The following is a 16,877-nucleotide window of genomic DNA, read 5'->3' on the forward strand; positions in this document are numbered from 1 at the left end:
ATGATTTAAAACTAGATTGGACATTTATTTACATTTCTCCATTGCCAATCAGTAGGTGGGCATTTGGGAGGAAGAGCAAACCAGTCACAGACAAGATAAAGGAATTCCAAACTTTCTCTGCACATGAGTGTTGTAGTGACTTAAATTTATTACTCTGCTTCAGAAGCCTATTTCCCTACCTATTAGGAGACTAAGTATAGTAAGGGAGAAAGAGGAAAGAATTCTCCCACCACAGACATTCATTTGGCCATTTGTCTACCTCAATAAAGTCATGTTTTCAAACAGTAGACATTATTCCTCAGTCTCTAAACTGTATGTACATTTAGGGTAGAAAGAGGAGACTGTAAAGATACTGGCAAATTCTGGAAGGAATTGTCAGCATAGTTTAAGGCATAGTTATCATGTTGTTGTTGTTATTAAATGCCGTCAAGTCAGACATGACTCATAGTGACCCCTCCTTGGGTTTCCGAGGCAGTATTACTACAGAAGTAGATTGCCCAACCTTCCAAGAAGTGGCTGGTGAGTTGAACCGTCAGCCTTCTGGTTAGAAGTCAAATGCCTTAGGCACTATGCTACCAGAGCTCCTATAGTAACCAGAGAAAAATATATTTACAAATACTTGCCATCCAAGGCAACACTTCACTAAAGGGAGAGGGAGATGAAACTGACATTTGTTGAGTGTCTACCATATGCCAAGGATTGTACCAGATCAGAGTTTCCTGATACAAGAAGTAGTGAATTTAGGTGGTCATGATGATTACATAATGAATGGAAATTCACTGGGGGAAAAAAAAATGTCCTATGACCTATTTCATGGGAGCTCTGGTGGCGTAGTGCCAAAAGCATTTGACTGCTAACTGGAAGGCTATGGTTCAAACCCACCAGCCACTCCTCAGAAAGAAGATTGGGCAGTCTACTTCCATAGAGATAAGACCTTGGAAACCCAAGGAGGGGACGTGATTAGTTGGATTCGACTCAACAGCAGTGAGTTTGTTTTTTTTTGGTTTATGTCCTATTTCTAATGTTGCTGTTTCCTACGTGGATATGAACACTTATAACCTATTGGCTGCCGAAACTCACCAAGTAGTTGAATAGAATATGAGAGGTCTGAGCTGGAAAGTCTCCAATATTCAGAAGAAGTTTACGCAGCATGTACATTAACTCATCCTGAAAAAAGAACAGAATTGTTATGCCTCATTCAGCTTCCATGTTGATAAAATAGTTTCTTAGAAAAGCAGAAGGGTGAGAGGTGGTTTTCTTACTACTGTCCACATGCTGATGTCAATTATATTCACCATTTAAAATGGTATATGTGATACTTATTGTGGCATAAAGAAGTTGGCTTTACCCAAAGAATTTGGTCTTTGTTCTTGGTTCCTGAGAGATAATCTCTAAAACCTTGGACTTTCCCCAATGATTGAAGTATCTTTCATGAGGACTGCAGAGCATGTCTAAGAGTTTATAACTCATGTTGGGTGCGGCCGGACTGTGCTGACCTCAGTGGAGAGGCTGCGGTTTGAGTAACTGATGAGAACCGGAAGGAAAGCAGGAGCACAGAGATCTCTTCTGTTCCTGCTTGGAAGCGTGTGGGAGAGAAGCACAGCCCTTGCTGGGGCCGGACATCTGCGTTGGGAATTCTCCCAGACCTCACCTGATATGTCTCTTCATTTACATCCTTTCTGCCTTAATTAAACCTGCAACTGTAAGTGTAGCACTTTATGTGAGCTCTGTGATCATTCCAGTGAATTATCAACCCAAAGGAGAAGTGGGAGCCAGCAGGTCAAAAGTGAGGGGAAACCTGGGGGCCCTCAAGGTTATGGTTTGTATATTGGGGGATGGGAGAACCCCCAAATTTGTAGCCAACAGGTCAGAAATGAGGGGCCTAGGCACTTCTATAATTGTCATCCTGTGGGTTAGTGGGAAACCCTCAAACTTGGAGCAAGCAGGTCAGAAGTGAGGGGTCCCAGGGCCTCCATGCTCGCAGCTGGTGTCTGAAGTCTTAGGAAGACTTGACATTCTAGATTACTTTGCTCTATAACTTTTAAGATATGACCTTGCTTTGGCTAGTTAGGGTCAGAAGAAGAAGTACTGTATCTGCAGTTAGGAACAGAAATAGAATAGATTACATTGACTTAATTTCCACATAGTTTGGTGTCAGAGAAGTGAGATTTGATTGGATTCTTAGACTTGTTAAGTAGTATTTAAACCATCTTTAACACCTTTCTCCTAGGAGCTGATATATTATGAAATTACTGAATAGTAATCAGACAATTGTCTTTTTTTAAAAAGTGAAAATTTAGATTGTGTATATTGACCACAGGCAAATCACATGAAAGCTGTATATTTAGCCAATTCTATTTGCCATGGCTACCAGGTGTGATGGAAATATGAGGAGGACTTACAGCACTAAACAAAGGTGTTTTATTGAAATTTTCATCATGCTTCCTAGGTTTCAAGTCAAAGAGATAAAGTTAGCCCAAGGGAGAACAAATTGAGATGTTTACAATTAACCCTACCATTCAGAAACTAAATTTAATGTTCGCATGAATATCACCATAGAATAGAACTGAAAAAATGACTTTTAATCAATTTATTTTACCAGTATTCAGAAAATTACTGTTTTTTTTTGGCATAATCTTCTATGGTGGTCTGATTAATTAGATTTTATGATTAATGGAGAGTGTCAATATATTCTAATATTTTACCTGCATCACAGACTTCTAAGAAATCAGAATTCAATAAATGTCCCCATACTAAGAGAACACTATACTGAGTTTAATCTTTGTTTAGAAGATTAAGAATCTTGCAGTATCTTAGGATCATCATTTCATCATTAGCAATGTGCCATACACATATGGAAGTGTCAGTTAATAGAGAATTTCAATATAACACAGTAAAGTTTAATAGCACTTGTTGTTGTTGTTATGTGCCGTCAAGTCAAACCCGACACATAGCGACCCTCCTTGGGTTTCCAAGGCGGTATCACTATGGAAGTGGATTGCCCAACCTTCCTTCCGAGGAGTGGCTGGAGGGTTTGAACCGCCAGCCTTCTGGTTAGCAGTCAAGTGCCTTAGGCACTATGCTACCAGAGCTTTTACCATTATCATTATTTAAAAAGTACTTGTTGGATATGTATCAGAGGGCATTGATGTTGCACGCACAGCATTATAAAGTATTTTGCTGGCTTTTAACAGTGTTCACACACTTATCTATGTAGCTACATCACAAAGGAAGAGGGATTTACTTGTCTGTTGCTGACGGTCAGTTTTTCCAGAAAATGTCGAAGAACTGTTGATGGATCTTCAATTAGACAGTTCCATAAGACTTGTTGGGCCACAGCACTCACTTCAGAAGAGAAAGGAAAACGGACATTTGTCTTAAATGGAGATAAGTCTATTAGATAAAGTATAATTTACTGAACTTTAACTAGTCTCACTCTTTTGTCTTAAAAAAGGTTTTATGAAATTTTCTTTTGAAATGTGGATATTTGTTCTCTTTGTTATTGCCTCTGAACATTTTCATCTATAAAAAAAGGTTACAAAAAGTGCAGGATGCTCTTTGGGTGCTGACGTTGCTTTTGTGAAAAACGTATCTGTGAATATATGCAGTTGAGTTTGTCTTGGAAGTCACTCTAATACTAGTAGTGGTGGATATATATTAAAGTAGAGTCATGTTTCTTTGTTTGTTATATGGATACATTCCTAAGAATATTGTATGGACAAATTCCTAAATTTAGAAAATAGGTTTTGGCTTAAAATGCACATGAATTAGAAATGAACACTTGCTGTTCACATGAATATATTAAATATTACTGCCTTCAGCAAGATAAAATTGTTGAGTGAGTAATAATTAGGCTCCCAATTCTAATCAGGAAGTCTTAGGAATAAATAAATTGATGAGATATAAAGTGCAACTTCCTCAGGGAAGGCAGTCCAGTGAGAATCTAATCTTGTCCCTTACAGTCAGGATACAGATGGGAAGTATCTCTGGAAAGACAAACAAGTGGTAAAGATGGTATTAGTGCCTACGAGTTAACATCTAAGATATCTAAGGTGGCCCATCATTGTTTTGATTTCCATGTGACCAAATGTGTGTTGTTCTATTCTCTGGTCATAAACAATGTTCCTGGACTTAACCGCCTAGTTTAAATACAATTTCCTCATTATAAATTGTAGGAAGATAAGACAGAAAAAGTGATAGTGTTATGATGTGCTATAAATCTATAATTATAATATGTGCATAAATAACTCCAACATATGGTCAGTTGATGTGTACAAGAAAATTCCATTTTCTTTTATCAGATGAACAGCTTAAATATTTTTTAAAGAGTCATTGATGATTTACTAGTCAAAACTATACCTGCTACACCATCTTCTCGCACCTCACCATCCTCCATTAGATGAACGATGGGAAGCACTGCTGCACAGATGCATGCTGGGAACACTGCTTGCGGGGGCTGAGGCACATGGTGGTTGGGCGTGTGTTCAGTTGTGTGCTCCTCATCTGAAAAGGTGGACAAAACAGGGGTGGTTTTCCAAGTACTGCAATTCTTGCAGTAATGCAATAATGCAATAATATTTCTCAGTTCAAGGGTTACCTATTTAACAGTATTCTAGAAACAATAAGAAAATGCATGAATTTTAAAAAAAAGTGAGGTTATACAAAGTGCCAAAACAAACCACAGACCAACTCAATGCCCAAGGTCTGTCATTTTTTTTTTTTTTTTTTTAAATTTTGGGGAAAAATAGAATGCGATATCACTTCCACCTACAAAGATGGCTAAAAAGAAAAAAAAAATGTTGATAAGGATGTCGATCAATTGCAACCTTAATACTTTCTGGTAAGAATGTGAAGTTGAGCTGCCACTTTGGAAAATAGTTGGGCAGCTTTTCCTACAAAAAAATATTCACAAATGTTTATAGCAGCATTATTTATGATAGCCAAGAAGTGCAACAACTCAAATATCTATCAACTGATGAACTGATGTTGTTGTTGTTGTTATGTGCTGTCGAGTCAGACCTGACGCATAAAATGTAGTAAATCCATGTGATAGAATTTTATTAAGGAATAAAAAAGAATGAAGAACTGACACATACTACAATATGGATGAACCTTGATAATATTATGCTAGGTGAAAGAATTCAGCTACAGACACACACACACACACAAAACACATATTGTATGAATCTATTTACATGAAGTGTCCAGAATATGAAAACCCATTGAAACAGAAGCTAATGTAGGACTTTCTGGAGTCGGGAGGAGTTGGGGATGAGGAATAATGGCTATAGGTATAGGGTTTCTTTTTTGGAATGATGAAAATATTCTAAAATTAGACAGTGGTGATGGTTGCACACTCTGTGAATACACTAAATACCACTGAATCGCATACATTAAAGGGGTGAATTTTGTGGTTTGTGAACTGTATCTCAATAAAGCTGTTAAAAAAATAGATATATAAATTGGATGTTCCTTGTGTCCTGTCCTCATAAGTTGTGATTAGTTAGCACTGCCTATTTTATAAAGCTCCCCAGGGATGTGGAGCCAAGGGTTGAGAACCACTGGCCCATTTGCTCCATTTGTTATAACTTATTGGTGACGACTTTATGGAACAGTGATGAAATCAGTATACTAATGGCTCAGTGAATCCCAGCCAGTTATTCATCGTTGTTGTTAGCTGCTGTTGAGTCACCTCCAACTCATGGCGACCCCATGTGCAGCAGAATGAAATGTCACCTGGTCCTGCACCATCTTCACAACCATTGGTATGCTCAAGACCACTGTTTTGGCCTCTGTGTCTCTTGAGTGCCTTCTGACCTAGGAGGCTCAGCTCGAAGCACTGTATCAGACAATATTCTATTGTGATCTCTAGGTTCTCATCTAGAACCTAGAGATCACAATGGAAGTCGTAATCAGGCCTTTCTTCCTACTTTGTCTAAGTCTGAAAGCTCCACTTAAACCTGTCTGCCATGGGTGAAACTCCTGGTATTTGAAATACCAGTGGCATGACTTCTGGTATCATAGAGACATGTAAGCCACAGTATGACAAACTGACAGACTGATAGTGGTACTCATTATTAGCAAATCATATTTCTAACTTCTTGGAACTGTAGAGTGTCACACATTCCCTCCTGGTTGCTTGATGTTATTATGTGCCGTGGAGTCAGACCCGACTCATAGCGACCCCTCCCTGGGTTTCCAAGGCAGTATCACTACGGAAGTAGATTGCCCCATCTTCCTTCCGAGGAGTGGCTGGTGGGTTTCAACCGCCAGCCTTCTGGTTAGCAGCCAAGTGCCTTAGGCACCATGCTGCCAGGGCTCCCATGAGTGGCACAAGCTTAGGTCTTCCTCTGAGAGTCAAATTACCACAGAACAGCGTTCATCCAAAAGAATCCTACTGAGCCTACTCTCACACAGAGGAGGTTTCAAAAATATTGATCTGTGGGTCCTACCTTAAGAGATTCTGATTTGGTCTCAGGTATGGCCTGAGCCTTTTTTTAAAGCTCCTCATTTGATTTCAATGTGTAGCCAGGGTTGAAAATTATCAACTGCCTATAATATCTACTGAACTTTTAGCAATATGATTACATGTAATGTAATTAAAGTAGAGTCAACTTACAACTTAATTTAGCTGGGCTAAATTAACATTAATTGTACTTTAGGATACCACTCAATCTAATATATTTTTAATGCTTCAGCTCATCAAACAAAATATTTAATGAAGACTATGTAATTTAGTGACGTTAACTTACTATCTGGAAAATTAAAATATGAAAGTCATGAAGAATAAAGATGCATTTGCTGGAGGACACACCTTCCGCACTGACGGCTGAGCGCACCGACCAGACTGATCCTCGGCGGAAGGAGTAATTCCTGTGGGAAGTGCTGGAGGTGCAGGAAGGACTCACAGACAGCCGACGCGATGCCAGATTGGTGACTTCTTCTACTGGCAAAGAAAATGGGAAATGTGAGCTTTGGTTTTATAACAAAAATGATCATAATGACAACTATATACATCACAAATATACACTGCTCCCAGAGCATAAGGCTTAAGTAATTTAGAGTGTACTTGGTAGCATAGTGCCTAAGGCACTTGACTGCTAACCAGAAGGCTGGCAGTTCAAACCCTCCAGCCACTTCTTGGAAGGAAGATGGGTCAATCTACTTCCATAGTGATACTGCCTTGGAAACCCAAGGAGGGGTCGCTATGAGTCGGAGCTGACTCAATGGCACATAATAACAACAACAACAACAACAAATGAAAAAGAGCTCTCGTGGTGTAGTGCCTAAGGTGCTTGACTGCTAACCAGAAGGCTGGCAGTTCAAACCCACCAGCTGCTCCTCAGAAGGAAGGTTGGGCAATCTACTTCCATAGTGATGCTGCCTCGGAAACCCAAGGAAGGGTCGCTATGAATCGGATCCTACTTGATGGCAATGAATTTGGCTTTGGTTTGGTAAGAAAGGAAAACAAAAACAAAACTAAACAGAAAGACAGGAAATTCCTCCTGAAGAATCCAAAAAAGTAGGGCAGCCAATCAATGAGTTTAGAAGGTTCATGAATCATTTTCTGAAATCAAGTGAAAAATTGCCCACACATTTTTTATTGATGAAAGATTGACTGCATTTCTTTAATGCACCTTCTAGATTTAGCTGTTCCCTGAACTACAATCACTAATTGGCCCATTATCATACTGGATTATTCATTATGGATAGTGTACTCCACTGTAAACAGGCTAGTCCTAAACATTTAGAAAACAGCTTTCTTTCTTTGGATGGTATCAGGAGGTGAGAGAAAGAGATAGAGGAGGAATATCACCTCATGTTGCATAAAATAGTCAATGTCTATGGCAAAGCAAGCCTTTCCCTGTGACTCAGCCCTCCCCCCTCAAGAGGTCCCATGTGTAGAGGGCACCTTCTTCTTCTGGCTCTGAGTTGGGTGTGCAGGTGGGTTCATAGCAAGCCTCCTGGGTGATGGGGATGGCAGTGATGAGGCTGGCTTCTCGACCAAGACGTTTCTTCTCTTCCTCCTGCTGCAAGTTCTTTAAGATGTGTTCAGCCCTTTGATGAGAGCGGGACACAGCCCGGGCTGAAAAGGATTTCTGTGAAGAAATGAAGGCAAGTTTGCTTAACCGCAACACTTCTGAGAAGTCACAAGCATAAAGAGTGCTCAAATAAATTACACAAAGGTCAGTCCTTAGGAAGTCTTACAGCAGCCATGATCTTGTTTCACAGAACTTTGTTGGTTTGTGTTTCTATGAAATTTCCAGGTTGTGTTCAAATAAGTTATTCTTTTTCACTCAATTAGAATTATTCTTTAAGGATGTCTGTAATTTCTAGAAAGAATCCTATTTGATCTTTAGGATTTGGGGTGATATAAATGATCTGTTCTTTAAATATTAAGTCCAAATAAGAAATTTAATTCTCTATTTTTCTCCCCCAAATATTTTTGAACTGGTTTTAAATGAAGGACATGTATCTCATAAGGCTAGTAAAACAGAAGTTCAGAACCATGAAAAAAAGGAGGATAAAACGATACTTTTCACACAAAGCAGTGAGGTATGTGGTTTATTTCATTTTTGGAGCTCAAGTAAATACTTAACAGTATTTGTAGAAATAAAGCTGCTAAATGGAAATTACAAAGTTGATAGTATTATTAAAGTTGAATGTAAAATTTGGCTGTGTGTTTATGAGCTGCAAAGACATAAGGCTGAAATACCAAGAAACACCCCAGTCTTCCAAAGGTGAAGGACAAGGCAGATTTCTAATAAAGGAGATATGATTCACTGTGCAAACTGGCTATTCCACTTATGTCTTAATCATGATGCTTATGCTGAGACAAGCTCCAAAACCAATGGGAACAGAGTCAGTGGTCTTATGGAGGGAAGTGATCACTGGAATTCATTGCTACCAATTTGAAAGAAAATGTCTAAATACAACAGTAATATCACATCTGTCTGTTGGTCTGTCATCACATAGGGTTCTAGAGACAGGCAGAGGGTGTTCATCTCTCTTCTAGAGGGCTGCATTCACAGAAGCCCCCTCTGTGCATCTTAACACAAGGACTAATGGTTTCTTATGACGATGAATGGCACAACAGCAATGCAAGGCATTTGAAGGGTCATATGGTAATTCATTTCAGAGCCAGGTGGCTAAGCTGTTTTATTATAATAAGGAATAGGGTAAGAACCATGGATGAGAAAAAGAGAACTGGATATAGAATTGGAGGACTTGGTTTCAAATCTATTGTGAACTAGAGTTAAAGAGTGTGCATGAAATGAACCGAGCACCAGTATAGGAGTAAATGCAAAGATCATTATGCCATTGGTTCGGATGCTACTATCCAATGGTAGAATGGTACAACCTTCCTGGGGAGATTTTGTTAGATGTATCAGAAATCTCTAATATTTATATACTAATTGATATAAATTCCATGGGAATTTATGCTAGGGAATAGCCATGGATTTGTGTAAAAGGGTATGAGCTTTCTTCTATTTTTACTTTATCTTATAAATTTTCTACATTACCCTTGTAAGTTAGAAAAATGTTATTCAACAGGTAAAAAAGGCATTTTTTGAAGATTCAGTTTTTCAAAATTTCATATTCTTGTTTCTTGTCCATATATAGACAGGGTTTTAAACTCAACCAAAAAGAAAAAAAAAAAAAAAACTCATTGCCATTGAGTCAGATCTGACTCATAATGACCCCTCCTTGTGTTTCCGAGGTGGTATCACTGTGAAAGTGCCCAACCTTCCTTCCGAGGAGTGGCTGGTGGGTTTGAATGCCAGCCTTCTGCTTAGCAGTCAAATGCCTTGGGCATTATGCTACTAGAGCTCCTAAACTCAAGTATTTATGAATTATTATTACACATAACTAGTTGCCATTGAGTTAATGCTGACTCATGGTGACCCCATGGGTGTCAGAGTAGAACCGTGCTCCATAAAGTTTTTAGTGGTTGACTTTTCAGAAATAGATCAGTACCCTTTTCTTCCTAGGAGCTCCAGTATGGATTTGAACCTCCAACCTTGCAGTTAGCAGCGAAGTGTGTTAACTATCTTCACCACTACATATAGCAGTAATATACAAGAGCAGCCCCATACCTCAGGTCTTAGAGTGATATTTGTGGTGATGAAACTGATGATCAACAAAATGAAGACTAAATAAGGTTAAAACAAGGAGATAAGAACTGCCAACTCTATTCTTCACTCTTTCAGGGTCAATATCATTAACTTCCAGCTTACATATCATGGGGTAAATTAATTTCTGTGTGTAACAGATAGAGGCAAACATGCTACCTTTGACCAAGAAATCAATGCCCAATGGTAAATTTATTAGTTTTATAACATGGCTGCTACTTTGCAAAACAAAACATTTTGGCTTGAAGGTCTGCAAATTCTATCATATGTTAGTTACTTCTGTTTCATTAACAAGAACAAAGACCTTTTGTGGCTGATTTTCTGTGCCATTATTACATTCTTATGACAAGAATAAACAAATTATCTTGCATATTCAGTGTTCTTCTTTCTTAAATGTACATCATGGAGCCTGAAGATATGGGAAAGAAAATTCCTGCTACTCACGGACTGATCTTCATTAATGGGGTCCTGGACACTCCCGCTGCACTGAGGGACCCAAGGGGGGTCAAACATGGGGACTGATGGCATTCCAAGTACTGGCGAGGGCAGAGTGAAGTTTATACTGGGTGGAGGGATCTGTTAGTTGATATCAGAAGAAGGTAATGAGTAAGATAGGAAATATGATAAAATCTGTCTGAAGTATAATTGTGATACAATTTGCACAGCTAATGTTAAGGGTCTGATTCTCCAGGGAACAAACAAGCATCATAGAAAATGATTGGTCTCCAATGCTTCCTGTCATAGGGCACAGAATGACCCTCTTTGGGTTTCAGTTTACTTATCTGCAAAATTAAGGATTTCAACCAAATGATTTCTGTTTGTGTTAATCACCCTATGTTCCAAAATGCAATGTAAATCTGTATGTATAGCAAAATGTCTGGGAAGTTGTACTCCCAGACCTCTTTTATTTGCTTAACTCTGGGGATGGTAGTGAGATTTTAAAGTTCATGGAGACTCAATTTTCTTACTCTATATTCTCCTGTACTTGAATTTTTTAACAACAAGAATTCATTCATATATGAATTAAGTGTATATATATATACACACACACACAATTTTATTTATATATATATATATATATATATAAAATTATACAAATTTTATATATATATATATATATAAATTGGGGAAAAAGAAAGAACCATCTCTTTGAGCAAACACTGTGGCTTTATGTTTCAAGGATGTAAACAAACCTTGGGTTAGATTTGCTTATCTAATTTCCATGTACAAAGTCTTGGTGTCATGTGGTTGTTAGGTGCCAAGGAGTCGGCTTCGACTCACAGCAGCCCTATGTACAACAATAAAAACCACTATGAAGTCTACCACACCTTAAAAATCTGTTGGGCTCCCTCTTCCATCCGGGGCCAGACCTGATAGCGAAACCTCCAGAGAGTGTGGAACTTGAGGACCGCGTTCAGCCTCTGCACAGTCTCTGGGTGGTGGAACTCAGACATCAACATGTCGGACACAGCTTCAGGGACTTTCACCGCACACAGCAGAAACATGGCAGCTAGAAGCAGTCAACAATTTGTAAACTATATTTCTTAATTTTGTTTGCTTCCTGGGGGATGAGGAGATAAGGCAGTGGCTATCTCCTGAAAATGACTTCTAGGTTAAAGGAGCCAGACCACTATCGCTGGCGGAAGCAAACCTGTTTAAACCAGTGGGAGCCAAATATAATCCCCTGTGTCATGCAGTCTTCCAATATCTGCTATGCAGTGGTGTCACTAGGATTGGTTTCACTTACCCAGTATGGGAACTCATGGTGCCCACTGCTCATGGACTGCTTCCCATACCAGAATTCTAAGTAATGTTTCTTATCAATTTAAATCACAACAGTATATAATAAAAATAGTTGTAAATTGCTTAACTGTAGTATTTTTTATATGAATAATAACCAAATTGTTTTGTAAAATATTTCTACAGTAAATTATAACATCATTAGTTACAGCAACTAGTAACTAAGCAGAAGTCTTTTTTACTTTTTTCCTTCTTTTCTTTAATTATTACTTCTTTCTCAAAAAAGTGATCTATATAGGTCCACAAATTCTAATTACCACAATATTGTAGCTAAAATACCAGAAAATTTAACAAAATTGGAAAGCAATGCAGCAACAAAGACACAGCGTGTGCTTGTGGACACTGTTGCGGACAGAACCATGTGATTTGAAGTGTCATTGAAATTGGGTAATAATGACAGCTCTGTCCAGAGGGCATTAGAACACTCAGAAAGTAAGTTACCATAGAGTTTTAGCCTTGTAGGTATCTTAATACATGTAACCTGGGCTTATGAAAAAAGTTTTTGTTGTTATAACTAACTACCAAAAAAAAAAAAAAAAAAACCCAACCAAACTCACTACCATCAAGCTGGATCTGACTCATAGCGACGCCTCCGTGGGTTTCCCAAGCAGTATCACTATAGTAGTAGATTGCCCAACCTTCCCTCTGAGGAGGGGCTCGTGGGTTTGAACCGCTAGCCTTCTGGTTAGCAGTCAAATACCTTAAGCACTATGCCATCAGAGCTCCCTAACTAACTACAAGGATATTTTTATAAAAAAATAATAAATTTCTGCTGAAATACTGCACAAAAAATATTATAGGCAGTCATTTTTGTTCACCCCCTCTGATCCTCTGGCCCCACATCTCCGTAGTGATATTCTTACTTGTTTGAGGGCAAGGATAGCCTGACATTTCAGTAGACTACTTGTTCCAGACAAAGCTTCCGTTGGCTCCCAGTGAAAAGCAAATACCAGAGGAAGCACAGGAACAAAAGAAAATTACATATGCTTTCAGGAAATGGTGAGGATCATCTCCTAGTAACTGAAGGGCAGTACATAAGAGTCCATTAAAACATACTTCAGTATATTACCTGTATTTAAAATAAAATCTATACTGGAGACTCTACTAGAATATTCTAACCTTCTCAGAGAAAGAAGAGGCTGAGAAGCTAAAGGAAATTTCATGACTCATAAACATCAGTGAGTTTGATAAGTTAGGAAACCAAAGAGTAATGCGACTCATTATAGAGAAATATATTCAATAGCATACATAGAAAAGCCAGTGAAAATATACTTTAGAATCTCCCCAGAACCTCAAAACCTGTGCAGGCTGTTGTGTTAGAAGAACTGATACTTCTCTGCTATGTGAGATGTACACATACATAGTGAACTCTAGACAAATTCCTGGAAAACTTAAACATCGTTGCATCTGGGGAGGGGGACCAAGAGTGGTGGAAAAGAGAGTGAAACGTTTAACTTCATATGCTTTTGTACTATTTGAATGTTTACCATACGCATTTCTCAATTAAAATAACCATATGCAAATATATAGAAAGAAAATGAAGGACATTTTATAACCACTTGCTAGTTATGTAGCCTTGCACAAGTCACTTAAATTTCAACAAATTTGTTGTGGTATTGTAATTTGAACAGAGAATATTACTCATGAGTAATGACTCATGAGATTTAGTAAAGTTAATGATGGTGGTCATGGTAAATCTGGAAAGAACACCAACACACAAAAATAATTTGACCTTTTGCAAATATAGTGCGAAAATATGTCCAGGTAAAAACCGTTCTCTCTAATTTGGGAACACTCAGAGATACATACTGGTTTTATGCAAACCATACGGTGAAATCAGAACTGTGTGCACAGAACCTGGGACTCCTTTCTATGGTGCATATAGGTCTGTCTAGAGCTCTAGGGATTGCCAACGACCTGACCGAGGGGAGTAAATGGAATGAATGCACTTCTCTCTTGTTTGAGCACCTGCATCAGGAATGGCAGTGGCAGCACAAGCAGGGTCCCAGGTGGTCTCTCTTTACCTGCTGCCCCTGCCATGTGCTCATCCATGCTGAGCAGAAGCTCCCAAGCAGCAGGCTGGATGTCCCCATACATCTCCTCTGTCAGGATGGGTGCTGCCTTGATTAACAGAGATAAGGGAGCAGGCGACAGGCTCATTACCTGGAAAAGATGGAAATCACCTTTTAAAATCTGCGAAGACACTGATCGCGGCTCTCCTCTTGAATGTGAAGAACCACTTTCCTTGTTTTTCCCTCTCATTGCTTCCTGTAAATGACCTTACAATAATATCTAAAATGGGAGCATATTTAGTCGGCGTGGTGTTTAGTAAATTTTATACCGTAGATCTCGCATACTTAGGAAAAAATCATACTGATTTTATAATACTTTCACTAAAAAAGCTATTTTACAACTACACAAAAAATAAACTATAGACTAAGGAGAGCTCTATGAGAAAAGAAAGACTTTAGCCAATATATCTTTTTGTTAAATCCCAATGGACTTTTAAAGCAACTGATTAGGAGTTGATTTCCATTGAAAAATATGAGTGGTCTCTAACTTATGAAGGAGTTTCTTTTAGAAAATTAGTTTTCTAAGCCAGTGTGAACTTGGAAGGTATTTTCTCTGTGGAACAACTTGTACACTGTGGTTATCATCCCAATTTGCCTACAAAATCCTTTTTAAACCACTTTTTCAGATAATTTAAATGATAAATGGAGTTTTTTTTTTTTTGACAAGTCTAGGCCTTTAATCATTTTAAACACCAGAAAATCATGACTTTTTTAAAGAAAAGTATGATTTCCAGCTTAGGTTGCAACAATAATATAATTATGTATTAAGTACTGGATAAGTACATAAATGTATTATCTCATTTAATACATTAATAATCATTTAATGATCCTTTGAGATAGGTCCCATTAGTAATAATTTCCATTTTATAAATAAGGCAACTAAGACAGAGTGAAATGTAGTAACTTGCCCAAGATCCCAGCAGAGGTGGGGGATATGAACCCAGGCCATTTCATTCCAAAATCCATGTGTCACCACAGATGCTGGTGGGAAAGGAGCTCTACTGAAGTAAGAAGAGGTGCCCTTCTAGTCAAGCTACTCAAGTCAAGCCTTGTCTCTGTGGAAGTTTGCAATTTAGCGAGAAGGAATCTTTTCCTTGCACACTTGGTGGCACTCTTGCCCACCAATTAAATGAGACTGTATGCCACACTGCAAGTTGACATTGCATGTCCCAAACATTAGTAAACAGGATATCTGGAGCCCCCTCCTGTGAATGATCCATGAGTGTTTCTGAAGCAGCTATTAGTACCTGGAGTCTAATGTACTTCAGCATTCCAGAATCCTTTTTCCCTTCCAGGTTGGCATCTGAAACTCTCTTCTTCAGAGAGGGTGTCCTTAGGCATGACTTATCTGAGCACTGAAAAGAACATGAGATAAGCGATGGAGGTAAAGTTACTTTAAAAACAAAACAAAACAAAACAAAAAACCCACCCACTCTATCAAGGCAATTTAGACTTGTAGTGACCCTATAGTACAGGGTAGAAGCACTCCACAGGGTTTCCAAGGCTGTAAACTCTTATGGAAACACACTGCCTCATCTTTCTCCTGTGGAGCAGCTGGTGGGTTTGAACCATCGACCTTTTGGTCAGTAGCTGCATACTTTAACTGCTGTACCACCAGAGCTCCTTCCCAAATTCTCCAAACAGCCATCTTCTAATGGAAGGCATGATTTGAGGCCCTATTCTGGGTCCATAGTTTCTGAAAGTTAATTTTGTAATGAAATGGGAGCTTTAATTTTTTGAAAAAAAAAAAAAGCAAACTTTTTTTTTTTTTTTTTTAACCATTGACAAAACTGGGGTCCAGACAGTTGAAGTAACCTCATGAAGTCACAAAATTAGTTATTGGTGGAAAAAATAAAGGACATGATGTCTATTACAGGGCGAATTATAACCCACTAAACTGTTAAAAACACGGATCTTTTAAAATATTAAGTCATTTAAAATCCATTCTATGGGTTGGATGCTACCAATTGACCATTTAGTCATATACAAAAAGAAAAAACTTCATAGAACTGTGTTAGAAAAGTAAAAGGTAAAAGGCAGGGGTTATTAAGAAAGAACTAGTTCACAGCATCCATCATCTAGGCCCTGAGTTGTGCGGATAAAATGGTTTCTTTAAAACAACAACAACAACAAAAAACACTCATCTATAGGAGGCAGCAGCTCTTCTTTCAAACTGTCCTCTCAACTAGGGTCCAGAATAAGCCTGGCATCTCCATAAGCCCAGATGAGACAATTTCCTCCTCTCACTCCTGAAACGCCAAGGAATGGATAAACAGAGCAGCTGGAGAATGATTGGTCCTACTGGTGACAGACCCTTGTTTATTTATCCTGAGTCCTGATTCTTCCTATTTCTGTACTCCAGGATGTTCCTGCACCGAATAAATGCTCATTTGTTTTTCCAGGGCTATATCAATAAAATACTTTTTCCCCTTATGCCAACAGGAAAAACCAACCTCCTTAAGCATTTTTTGAACAGAGCTTCACAGTGTTATAGATGGAGATATTTTGAAAGAAAAGGCAAATGTAAAAATACATGAAAGTTCCAAGAAAGTCTTTCAAAACTCTGACCAAAAAAAAAAAAAAAGGCCTAAGACAATGCATCTGTTATACGACTGGTATGGAACCAAGTTCTTAATCTACTTGGAAACAAGTGCATCAGAGCTCTTGTTGTGTTGCCTAAAGATAAAAACAGATGCGCATATGTAGGAACACACATCATTTGGGGAGAGAAATCTTACATTGCTTCTCTCTGTAAAATGTAAAAGTAATATGCAACATAAATAACATGCTTATTTTATATCATTTAAAAAAAGTGTTCTCAAATCCTGTATGGCAATTATTTCCATTTAAATGTAAGAGTGTATCTGGCTTC

At 38.3% G+C, this 16,877-nt stretch overlaps 1 protein-coding gene across 1 annotated transcript in view; it reads right to left on the minus strand.

The window, feature by feature from the left end:
• Positions 1-16,877, minus strand: part of UNC80 (unc-80 homolog, NALCN channel complex subunit) — a 282,090-nt gene that overhangs the window by 85,688 nt on the left and 179,525 nt on the right. The window contains exons 30-38 of the mRNA XM_042782808.1: positions 15,253-15,360; positions 13,958-14,096; positions 11,462-11,643; positions 10,578-10,709; positions 7,913-8,099; positions 6,815-6,943; positions 4,360-4,503; positions 3,245-3,345; positions 1,081-1,167 (exon numbers count right to left, since the gene is read on the minus strand). Coding sequence (XP_042638742.1) covers positions 1,081-1,167; positions 3,245-3,345; positions 4,360-4,503; positions 6,815-6,943; positions 7,913-8,099; positions 10,578-10,709; positions 11,462-11,643; positions 13,958-14,096; positions 15,253-15,360 — 1,209 coding nt within the window. The remainder of the gene's footprint in view (positions 1-1,080; positions 1,168-3,244; positions 3,346-4,359; positions 4,504-6,814; positions 6,944-7,912; positions 8,100-10,577; positions 10,710-11,461; positions 11,644-13,957; positions 14,097-15,252; positions 15,361-16,877) is intronic.

Source organism: Orycteropus afer, unplaced genomic scaffold (genome assembly GCF_000298275.1).
Source record: "Orycteropus afer afer isolate SDZICR_OR568_19922 unplaced genomic scaffold, OryAfe1.0 scaffold00002, whole genome shotgun sequence".
NCBI lineage: Eukaryota > Metazoa > Chordata > Mammalia > Tubulidentata > Orycteropodidae > Orycteropus > Orycteropus afer.